The sequence below is a fragment of the Myotis daubentonii genome, chromosome 1, assembly GCF_963259705.1.
Source record: "Myotis daubentonii chromosome 1, mMyoDau2.1, whole genome shotgun sequence".
NCBI lineage: Eukaryota > Metazoa > Chordata > Mammalia > Chiroptera > Vespertilionidae > Myotis > Myotis daubentonii.
Genome location: NC_081840.1, coordinates 59147629 through 59160569, shown reverse-complemented (window position 1 = coordinate 59160569; position 12941 = coordinate 59147629). Strand labels below are relative to the sequence as shown.

Sequence of the window (12941 nt, the reverse complement as noted above, 5' to 3'; positions counted from 1 at the left end):
CTCAAAACAGCTTGGTACTGGCACAAGAACAGACATATAGATCAATGGAATAGAATAGAGAACCGAGAAATCTACCCAAACCACTATGCTCAATTAATATTTGACAAAGGAGGCATGAACATACAATGGAGTCAAGACAGCCTCTTCAATAAATGGTGTTGAGAAAATTGGACAGATACATGCAAAAAAAATGAAACTAGACCACCAACTTACACCATACACAAAAATAAACTCAAAATGGATAAAGGACTTAAACATAAGATGGGAAACCATAAAAATACTAGATGAATCCACAGGCAGCAAAATCTCAGGTATATGATGAAGCAATTTCTTCACTGATACTGCTCCTAGGGCAATGGAAACTAAAGAGAAAATAAACAAATGGGACTACATTAGAAAGGATATATGCACCCCTATGTTCATAGCAGCACAATTCACCATAGCTAAGATCTGGAAACAGCCGAAGTGCCCATCAGCAGATGAGTGGATTAAAAAACAGTGGTATATCTACACAATGGAATACTATGCTGCGGTAAATAAAGGAGTTCTTTCCATTTGCAACAGCATGGATGGAATTGGAGAGCATTATGCTAAGTGAAATAAGCCAATCAGAGAAAGATAAATATCACATAATCTCACTCATTTATAGAATATAATGAACAACATAAGCTGATAAACAAAAACAGATCCAGAGACATAGAAGCATCGATCAGACTGTCAAACCTCAGAGGGTAGGTAGGGGAATGTGGGGGTAAGTGGAGAGATCAACCAAAGGACTTATATGCAAGCATATAGGCCTATCCAATGGACACAGACAACAGGGGGTTGAGGGCATGAGTGGGGGGATGGGAGGTAATGTGGGGATAAGGACACATGTGTAATAACTTAATCAATGAAGAAATTAAAAAATAAAATATATTAATTAAATATTTTACAATCTTTTTTGGTACTAGGCCTTTGAAATATACTGTATAATTTATACTTATAGCACATCTCAATTTGAACACCAAATTTTCATCATACATACTAGATCAATATTTAGACTTCATAAAATACATGGTTATAATTTTGTTTCAAACATAATCAAAAGTTTTTTGATAACTGAATCAAGTATTAGTTTTTAATTTATATATAAATTAATTAAAATATAATTTAAAAATTCATCTGTAATATTAGCAACATTTCAATAATCACATTTGGCTAGGACAGTGGTCAGCAAACTCATTAGTCAACAGAGCCAAATATCAACAGTACTTCTTCAAAATAGACTCGCCCAGGCTGAAAACCGACTTCTGCGCATGGGCCATGAAGTTTCAATCACACTGTATGTGCGTGCAAGCGTGGTATTTTGTGGAAGAGCTCACTCAAGGGGCCAAAGAGCTGCATGTGGCTCGTGAGCCGCAGTTTGACAACCACGTGGCTAGGACATATGGAAATTATAGTGTAGGATAGATCAAGAATAGCGAAAATTCAAGATATGCTACCAGTTCTCTTTTACAATGAAGACAGATGTCACCAATCATGGACTTCTATCCCAATCAACCCCATTATAACTCTACACCTTACCTAAACATAGAGATTTCTTTAAGCAATGGATCTAAATTGTCACATAAAGTTAAGTCTATTTACCATGACTATTACAAATTATAAATCTTGGTTTAAAGAGGTATATTCAATAGATCATTTTATCTTATTCAACTAAAAGTTTTTAAATGCCAGATTCAGTAGAGTTTAAGATTTCTTTTAATGAAATACATAGATATAAATTCTTGTTCCTCAAGTACAAGTCTATAACAACAACAACAACAACAACAACAACAACAAAACAGATCGTGCAAACTTTTATGCGGAGATTATTATTTATCACAAATTCTGTGGGGGCACTTCTCTTTCACTTACATTGGTAACAGCATCATCTTAGATTTGGTACTTCTTAATTACAAAGAACATATGTAAAGTACATAAAGAAAAAGTAGAAAATTGAAATATGAGGGAAAGATGAATATTTTTGCTTAAATTATTTGCATAGTTCAAGCAAAGATGCTTTTTACTGTAAGTTAATTGTATGATTGATCTTAGTCTTAATTTTGGTTAAGTTCATTATCGCTAACTTCCTTTTTTTCCAGGAAAATTCCAAATTCTTTAAAATATATCAATAGTCAAAAACCACTCAAAATTGAAAATTGGGAAAAGAAAACAAACCCAAACCCAGCTTAAAAACGAAATGGTTCTCACCTTCTCAACACCACCCCCTTCGACATTTGTGATACTTTTTTGATTCCAGTCCCAGTAAATAATATATTTTAAAACCTACAGATTATCTGACTTGGAACTTTTTCTCCTAAATTGACTCAGGTTGGAAAAAATTACTTCTATGTTCTCTCGAATTTCTATCTGTGTATGTAAGTATGCTTGCGACTCTGCTTTCTCCTTTTAACTATGTTACCAGTATAGGCCCTTTATTCACAATTCAATTCAATAAAATTTTTACTGAGCATCATCTCTAGCCAAGGTTCTGCTCAGTGTGATACAGGGGCTAAGATATACTTTTGTTCATCAAGAAATTTAATCTGTGCCTGTATGTACAGGAATGTGTTTGGATGAGGTAAGGGGAATTCAGTTATTTCAGTGAATTCCCACTGAAATAAAGGGCATAAAACAGTAGCTCTTTAACCTTCTGTTTCTGAGTTTCAAATCCATAAGTTCAATCTTTGTAAGTTATTATAAGCATTTCTTTTTTTTGTTTTCTTTTTAATTAAACGTATTGGGTTAACATTGGTTAATAAGCTTATATAGGTTTCAAGTGTAGATTTCTATGATACATGATCTGTATATTGCATTGTGTGCCCATCACCCAAAGTAAAATAATTTTCCACCACCATATGTTTGGCTGCCTTTACCCCTTACAATCCTCCAAACTCCCTTCCCTCTGGTAACCACTATTTTGTTGTCTGTACCTATGAGTTTCAGTTTTATATCCCATATATGAGTGAAATCATTTGGTGCTTCAGCTTTTTCTGCCTGACTTATTTCACTTGGCATAATATCCTCAAGGTCCATCCATATTATTGCATTTGGCAGTATTTCATCTTTTCTTATGGCTAAGTAGTATTCCATAGTATCTATGTACCACATCTTCTTTATCCAATCATCTATTGAAAGACACTGGTTGTTTCTATGTCTTGGCCACTGTGAACAGTGCTACAATGAACGTAGGGGTGCATATATAATGTTTGCAAGATTTTTGGGTAGATTCCCAGAAGAGGGATTGCTGGGTCATATGGTAACTTGAGTCAATTTTTTGAGGAACTACCTTACTGTTTTCCATAGTGGCTGAATCAGTCTACAGTCCCACCAGCAGTGAATGAGGGTTCTCCTTTCTCTACAACCTCTCCTGCACATGCTAAGCCAATGCACACTAGCAACCGCAGGCCCCTGAGGCAGGAACACAGAGTCTAATACATTATCTTCAGGTGATCAGGATGTAAATCATCACTAGTCTTTCCTGCCAGACTTAATACTCAAAGGATTAAACCTTGCTTAAACATCTAATTTGTCAGATGTTTAAATAAAGGTCTGATTCATTAAATAATAATCTCCAAACTTATCATACAAAAATAAAATAATATTTACATACATCAAAGTTATGAGCTTTTAAAACAAAGAGATAAATTCGTTCAGCATCCAAGTGTCTGGGTAGTTGAGAAAGCTCATTTGTTTTGAATCCTGCAAAGTTGCAACCCTAGAAAGAGGAAATATCACACAACAGTAATTACTTCACTCTTTTCAATTGGTAGTCTTAGTAGGAGACAAATACTTAATTGTCAATTATTTTACTTTTTATGAAAATTGAAGAATATTTATTCCACCTAAGCAAAATCTTCATACTATCTGTTTCTCTGAAATTAAGACCCTGATATAGTCACATGCCAAATCCAAAAGCAAAAGGAAATAATATTGCATAACTAAATTGATTAAGAATTGATCAAATGATCAAGAATTTTAACTACACATAAGAAAATGGACTAAGCAGGAAAAGAAAGCTTTTGCCTGGCCAGCGTGGCTCAGTGGTTGATCACAGACCTATGAACCAGGAGGTTACAGTTCGATTTCCTTCAATTTCTGGTTAGGGCGCATACTGAGGCTCAATCCCCAGTATGGGGTGCACAGGAGGCAGCCGATCAATGATTCTCCCTCATCATTGATGTTTCTATCTCTCTCTCCCTCTCCCTTCCTCTCTGAAGTCAATAAAAATATATTTTCAATTTTTTTAAAAGAAAACTTCTATATCTGTTCCCAACTCTCTCCTACTATCCCTATCTCTATAGCCAAATCTGTTTTTACAAACATTCTTTTGCCTCCACATAATTCATTGATACATAATATAAAAAAACAGAAATTTTAAATACCTCTATATTCTTCGCTGTTTCCATTTCATCGGAAAGCTGGAAAACATTTAAAATAAAATCTTTAAAATCCTAAATAAAAGAATTTTTATATTTGATAAACTTGCTCAGTTAATGCATGTGTGTGGATCTCCTGCTGAAGCTTAGAATGCTGTGGCTGTGTTAGATGCTAAGAATACAAAATGGCCCTTACCCTCAGAGCTACTCAGAGTTCAAGAGTGGAATAAGGTACATATATATATAAACAGAACACAAAGAGATAAGGGCTATATCAGAAATGCAAACAAACTACTTACTGCAGTTTGGATTCATTGCAAACAGACTCTGAGGTGGAGTTAGTGTTCAGAATATTTATTGGGAGGGCCTTGGGTTCATTATCTATGGAAGGCAAGGGAGAGGCAAGGTTGGAAAGATGGAGAAGTCAGCTATGATGCAAGTCTAACAGACTCCAATAATCCTAAGAAGGGCTCGAAAGCTGAAAGGACCCATCATAGTTGTCCTGCTTTGGGTTGAAATAGCCACTTCTTTCTGCATCCAACTTGATCAGCCATTGGATGTGGGTGGTTCCGGAAAGAGCTTGTCCTCGTGAGTTCCGTATAGGTGAGGCAATCCCTAAAGGGGCTGTCAGTGCCCTAACAGCGCTCCTAGCAGCTAGAGCAACAGGTCCTCCCTTGAAGGAGCATCTATGTGGCTTATCTCCACGTTTACCATATTACTTTACAGAGATTAAGTAGCCTTTTATATACATTATTTTTTGACCATCTAGACATGTTGATAGATTGTTTACTAATTTCTATATCCTTACTTCCTCCAGGAATACCTAATCTTACATGCAATTTTTACACATACACACACTATAGAATACATATTATTGTAGAGGAGATGACATAGAAAACACACTTAAAAGGATAACAACAGATTGCTACCAGAAGATTGCTAAGATAATTACATTATTGGCATTTTAAAAAGTGTGCAAAGGAATAAAAAAGAATGACTAGGGAAAGTAAAATCAATTATGGTAAAAAAAAAAAAAAAAAAAAAAAAAAAGGCCATATCCCTCGCCAGTCTGGCTCAGTGGATATAGAGTTGGCCTGTGGAATGAAGTTTCCTGGGTTCAATTCTGATCAAGGGCACATGCCTGGGTTGTGGGCTAAATCCCCAGTAGGGGACATGCAGGAGGCAGCCAATCAACGACTCTCTCTCTCATCATTGATGTTTCTATCGCTCTCTCTGAAATAAATAAAAATATATTTAAAAACAAATAATGAATGCTGTATGCTTGAGAGCTTCATATACATCTGGTCAATAAAGATAGGGGTCAAATTTAGAAAGATGTTAATGTTAATCTCAAAGACCTGGCTTTATTCTGCAGGGAGCAAAGAAACACTGGACATTTTTAAAGAGCAGAGTAATAACAAAACAAGGTGTTGATCATATAGTCTGGGAAAGATACCACAAAAATATAAATAACACATGCTAACATCTTGATTAAAAACCCCGATATAACATATTTAACAATTAAATAATTATTAAAACTTTTGTTAGTATACTTCATCTTAAGATCATTTCAATAGATTCTGAAAGCCATCTTTTATCAAGTCAGAAATTTAAAAAAATTAAAAAACACAGAAATTATAATGAATACCATAATTACCAGTATTCCTATGCCCCCACAATCTAGAAAGGATTACCGCTGATATTTTAGTATTGCTTAAAACTATTTTAAAGAGAATATACAAAGTTTATATATAAATATACATAATAAAAGTTTGGATTTGCTTTCACAATGATTTCTAGTTATATTCATGTGTTCCTCTTTCTTGAGATAGTCATTATTATTTGTCTTGTTTGTATCCCTTCCATTTCATTAAAATACTTTTACACACATATGTATATATGTGTGTATGTACAAAATATAGACATTTCTGTGCATTTTTAAAATTTAGAGAAATGATATCAACTGTACATATCCTTTTGGTATATTGCTTTTTTTCCATTCAGTATTATGCTTTGACAATCTACCAAAGTTATTTATGGAACCTGTTGGCTTCCACACAGCATTTGTTTTTATGATTTCTGGAGGTGCCAAGTAATATTAACACAGTTCTCCTTAAGTTTTATTTTCAAATGAAATATGTAACTGCATTGTATTCATAGCTATGATGTCAAAATACATAGGCATTTGTTATATTAGAAAATTGAAATTTAACTTAACTGTCTTGGTAAACAGTGAGTGCGTTCTTTTTTTTTCCCACACAGCATTTCTACCAACCTAACTATTACCCTCTGCAACATATAAATATTAAAAGATCAATAAAAGTTCACAGGCAACTTTTACTAAACATACAAGGAACAAGTGATATCTCAATATTCCACAAGCTAGATATAGAATGGAAAGAAAGAGAAAGCTAACTAACTCATTTTCTGAGGTTAGTATAATTTTGATAACAAAGCCAAAAGAGATAATCGTATCTTATGAAACACAGATTAAATAGTATATCCTAAGATTATAAAAATGGTTCAACTTTTAAAAAGCTATTAATATAAAATGCCATATTCACAGATTAAAGCTGAAAGTAGCTTTGCTATTCACCACAGTGAATTATTTTCCTCTCTGCTTCAAAACATGGAGATTTTTTTCAAGTTTTTGAGCAAAGGGATACCTATCTATATCTAATCTACAGGCATGCCTTGGAGATATTATGGGTTCAACTCCAGACAACCACATTAAAACAAATATCACAATAAAGTGAGTCACACAAATTTTTTGGTTTCCTAGTGTATGTAAAAGTTATGTTTACACTATACTGTAGTCTATTAAATATATAATAGTATTATGTCTAAAATAATGTACATATCTTAAAGTACTTTATTGCTAAAAATTGCTAACCATCATCCAAGCCTTCAGGGAGTTATAATCTTTGCTGGTGGGAGGTTCTCGTCTCAATGTTTAAGACTGCTGACTGATCAGGGTGGCTGTTGCTGAAAGTGGGTGTGGCTGTAGCAATTTCTCAAAATGAGACAACAATGAGGTTTGCAGCATGGACTGACTCTTCCTTTCACAAGCACTGTCTTTGTAGCATGAGATGCTGTTTGATAGCATTTTGCCCACAGTAGAATAGGAGTCAATCCTCTCAAACCCTGCTGCCGCTTCATCGACTACATTTCTGTACGACTCTAAATCTTTGGTTATTTCAACAATCTTCACAGCATCTCTACCAGCAATAGATTCCATCTCAAAAAACAACTCTCTTTGCTCATCCATAAAAATCAGTTCCTCATTCATTAAAGTGTTGTCATGAGATGGTTGCAATTCAGTCAAATCTTCAGGCTCCACTACTACTTTTAGCTCTCTTGTTATTTCTACATCGGCAGTTACTCCTTCCACTGAAGTTTTGAACACCTCAACGTCACCCAGGAGTGTTGGAATCAACTTCTCCCAAATTCCTGTTAATGTTCATATTTTGACCTCTTCCCATAAATTAAAAATGTTCTTAATGGCATCTAGACCTGTGAGTCCTTTCCAGAAGGTCTTCAATTTACTTTGCCCAGATCCATCAGAGAAATGACTACTTATGGCAGATATAACTGTGCAAAATGCATTTCTTAAGACTTGAGAGTCAAAATTACTCTTTGATCCATGGGCTGCAGAAGGGATGTTATGTTAGGAGGCATGAAAATAACATTAATCTTGTACATCTCTCTCAGAACTACTGAGTGACCGTGTGCATTGTTAGTGAGTAGTAATATTTTGAAAGGAATCTTTTTCTGAGCAGTAGGTCTCTTTCTGAGCAGTAAGTCTCAACAGTGGTCTTAAAGTATTCGGTAAGCCATGTTTTAGATAGATGTCATCCAGGCTTTGTTATTCCACTTACAGAACACAGGCAGAGTAGATTTAGTATAATTCTTAAGGGCCCCAGGATTTTCAGAATGGTGACTGAGTACTGGCTTCAACTTGAAGTCACCAGCTGCATTAGCCCCTAGTAAGAAGTCAGCCTGTCTTAGCTAGACCTCCTAGATAACTTGCTGCAGCTTCTACACCTGCACTTGCTGCTTTACTGTGCACTTTTATCTTATGGAGATAGCCTGTTTCCTTAAAACTCATAAACCAACCTCTGCTAGCTTCAAATTTTTCTTCTGCATCTTCCTCACCTCTCTCAGGCTTCCTAGAACTGATGCGAGGTAGAGCCTTGCTCTGGATTAGGTTTTGGCTTAAGGAAATGTTGTGGCTGGTTTGATCTTCTATACAGACCACTAAACCTTTCTGCAGATTAGCATAAGGCTGTTTTGCTTTCTTATCACTTGTGTGTTCACTGGAATAGTATTTTTAACTTTCCTCAAGAGGTTTCCTTTGTATTCACAGCTTGGCTAACTGTTTGGTGCAAGAGGCCTAGTTTCTAGCTTATCTCAGCTTTCGACATGCTTTCTTCATTAAGCTTAATTATTTCTGACTTTGGACTTAAAGTGGAAGACATGCAACTTTTTTTCTCACTTGAACACGTAGAGGCTATTATGGGGTTATGAACTGGCCTAATTTCAATATTGTTGTGTCTTAGGAAATAGGAAGGCCTTGGAGAGGGAGAGAGGAATGGCCTGTCAGTGGAGCAGTCAAAAATACACATTTATCAATTAATTTTGTTTTCACATGGGCATGGTTCGTGAAGCCCCAAAGTGTATTACAATAGTAACAGAGATCATTAGTCACAGATCACTATAAAAAATATGAGAGTAGGAGTCTGAAATATTGCAACAGTTAGAAAATGTGACACAGACTCCTGAAGTGAGCAAATATGTTGGAAAATGGCACTGATAGACTTGCTTCATGCAGGGTTACCACAGACCTTCAATTTGTGAAAAACACAACATAGAGTGAGGCAAAAGTAGGTTTAGAATTTTTCATATGAAAAATAATAGAATAATTAATAAATAATAACAAGAATAAATTCGTGTACTCACAACTGTAAACCTACTTTTGCCCCGCTCTGTATTTACAAAGCTCAATAGAACAAAGTGCAGTAAAACAAGGTGTGCCTGTATACCTAATATACATCTACATCCACAGCTATCTATATTTAATAAACTAAAAATAAAAATAAATTTCATTAATCTGAAAAAAGGATAGCTATCTAAACCTTTAAAAATTATACTTAATAACAAAGTACTACTAGAATTCTGAGTCAGAGACAAAGTGAAAAACAATGTTGAATAATGTCCATATGCCAATATAATTTTCTATATGCTAGCAATAATTCACCTTGATAATATAATGGAAAAACAATCTCATCAACATTATTAATAAAAAAATTAAGATATCCAAAAGTAAATTTAACAGTGTGTGTAGAACTTATATGAAGAAAATCACACAGATTTACTGGTGAAGCTAAAATAAGGTCCTTATGTTTTACTCCCTTACACAAAAATAAACACTTAATGGATTAAAAGATTAAAGACACAAATATGTAAGAATAATATAAAAGAACAAAGGTAAATATTATGTTGACTGTGTGATGAAGAAAGCCTTCTTAAATATTATGGCACTGAAGGCAGAAAATTTCAATAGAAAATTATAGATTCATGAAAATATAGTTCTATGTAGTAAAAAATACTTTTCAATTAAAAGGCAATGAAGTGGTATAAATATATACAACATGTATTACTGAGAAGGATTAATATTTTTAAAGTATAAAGAGCTCTTAGAAATAAAAAAAGGACAGCTAAAATGGCAAAAGTTCATAAATAAGCAACTCACAATAATAGAAACACAAAGATGAATAAAAACTTTAAAAAATCAACATTATTAGTAAAATGTATGAAGTTGATAACATTATATCTATCAACTCTGCAAACACTTAAATATATAATATAAAATGTTGGCAAGAAAATGGGTGAGATTGATCACAAATTTTATTGTTACAAATATAAATTGGTACTACTTTTCTAGAGAACAATTTGTTAACATGTGTCATAAAACTTAGATTTCTTCTCCCGTGTGTCTCCACTTCTAGAAATTTATATATATACTAGGGGCCCGGTGCACAAAATTCATGCACTGGGTGTGTGTGTGGGGGAGTGTCCCTCAGCCCAGCCTGCCCCCTCTCACATACTGGGAGCCCTCAGGTGTTGACCCCCATCACCCTCCAATCACAGGATCGGCCCCTTGCCCAGGCCTGACGCCTCTGGCCTAGGCGTCCAGCCCGGGCAGCGGGGACCTGCAGTGGCAGCGGGGGGCGCTGCGATCGCGCGGGCTCTGCCCCTGCCCCTGCAGGACGCCTCTGGCTGAGGCGTCCAGCCCGGGCAGCGGGGACCCGCAGCTGCAGCGGCCCCATGATCGTGGGCTTCACTTTAGGCCCAGGCAAGGGACCCCTAGCTCCCGGGACTGCCAGCTTCGACCGTGCCCAGCTCCCATCGCTGGCTCCACCCCTACTTCCTGCTATCACTGGCCAGGGCAGAAAAGGCACCTGATTCTCCGATCATGGCTGGGGGGCAGGGCAAAGGCGGCCCCAGGGCCGCCTTTGCCCTGCCCCCCAGCTCTTAGCTCCCCGCTGGGTTTCCGATCACTGTCAGTGGCTGGGGGCTTCTTCCTGCTTTCCCTTTCGCCTCCCTGCATTGTGCCTACATATGCAAATTAACTGCCATCTTGTTGGCAGTTAACTGCCAATCTTAGTTGTCAGTTAATTTGCATATAGCCCTGATTAGCCAATGAAAAGGGTAGCTTGTACGCCAATTACCATTTTTCTCTTTTATTAGTGTTGATTATATATATATATATTTATATTATATAAATTTTATATAATATATATATATATTATTGATTTTTTTACAGAGAGTAAGGGAGAGGGATAGAGAGCTAGAAACATCGATGAGAGAGGAACATCGGTTAGCTGCCTCCCACACACCTCCCACTGGGGATGTGCCAACAACCCAGATACATGCCCCTGACTGGAATCGAACCCAGGACCCTTCAGTACTCAGGCTGACGCTCTATCCCCTGAGCCAAACTGTCAGGGCATCTAGAAATTTATCTTAATACTCATGGGCAAGCACAGTCTTTAGCTCTAAATATAGTCACAGCAGCTTTGTAAATAATAATGAATAAAGCACAGTAAATCTGAGAATCCAGAAAAAGGGCAATTACATTCATTTATTTTTTAAATACTGTAGAAAAATATTTATTAATAAAAAAATTCCATAATACATTTACTTCATTATAAGTATGTTAATCAAATTTTTCTAAAATTTTAAATTAAAGAGAAATCAAAGTGACAATTAAATAGTGAGATATATGTAATTTATCTATAAATAATAAAATTAGAATTCTTTATCTTTTTAGTGCTTATCTATTTCTTTTAACTTTAAAAAATGACTACCTTAGTAATAATCAGGAAAACAAAGTAATTTTGAAATTTAAAAATTAACATTTACTAAGGTGGAGAGACTAGTGGTGGCGCTTTAAGTCTTTATAGTTTTAACATTATATAACTTTAAATGTATTTTTGAAAAGGACAAAATTTCTAATAGTAATTAAAAGCCAGTTATGATTCTACTCAAAATCTCAAAGAGATTTTTTAAATGATAAAGCAATTCTGAAGGTAATACAAAGAATTCTTAACTTTTTTTTAATTGAACTTATTGGGGTAACATCTCTTAACAAATTATAGGTGTACAAGTCTATAATGCAATCATCTGTCTACTGTATTATGTGTTCACCACCCAGTCAAGTCTCCTTATGTCACCATTTATTGCCCCTTTACCCTCTTCTATCGCTCCCACGCTCCTTTTCCCCTGGTAATCACCATACTGTTATCTGTGTCTATGAGTTTGTTTTTTTGCTTAATCCCTTCACCTTTTTTCCGCAGTACACCACCCCTACTCTCAACGGCTGTCAGTCTGTTTTCTACATCTATTGAGTCTGTTTCTATTTTGTTTATTTTGTTCATCAGATTCAACATATAAGTAAAGTCATATGGTATTTGTTTTCCTTTGACTGGCTTATTTCACTTAACATAATATTCTCCAGCTCACTGCATGCTGTTGCAAAAGGTAAGATTTCCTTCATTTTTACAGTTGAGTAGTATTCCATTGTGTAAATGTATCACTGATTTTTTTGTATCTCCTCATCTACTGATGGGCACTTGGGCTGCTCCCAAATCTTGGATATCTATATAATAAAAGCCTAAGTGACCGTTAAGGTGAAATGACCAGAACAACCAGTCACTATGATGTGCACTGACCACCGGGAGCCAAACACTCAATGCAGGAGCCCCCTGTTAATCAGTGTGCTCCCACAGAAGCTGGACTCATGGCTGGTGAGCTCGGCAGCAGTGGTGGGACCCTCTCCTGCCTCCACAGCAGTGCTAAGGAGCAGTGAGAAGGCGAGTGGTAAGGGGTAAGGGGTCCTGGACTGTGAGAGGGTGCAGCCTGGGCTGAGGAACCCCTCCCCCCCCCAGTGCATGAATTTTGTACACTGGGCCTCTAGTTGTAAATAATGCTGCAATGAACATACTAGGGGTGCATCTATTCTTTTGAATCAGTGTT

At 35.9% G+C, this 12941-nt stretch overlaps 1 protein-coding gene and 1 pseudogene across 1 annotated transcript in view; both read right to left on the bottom strand.

The window, feature by feature from the left end:
- Positions 1-12941, bottom strand: part of FAM227B (family with sequence similarity 227 member B) — a 213718-nt gene that overhangs the window by 175842 nt on the left and 24935 nt on the right. The window contains exons 6-7 of the mRNA XM_059702029.1: positions 4410-4445; positions 3638-3742 (exon numbers count right to left, since the gene is read on the bottom strand). Coding sequence (XP_059558012.1) covers positions 3638-3742; positions 4410-4445 — 141 coding nt within the window. The remainder of the gene's footprint in view (positions 1-3637; positions 3743-4409; positions 4446-12941) is intronic.
- LOC132227868 (tigger transposable element-derived protein 1-like) lies at positions 7282-9246 on the bottom strand (annotated as a pseudogene).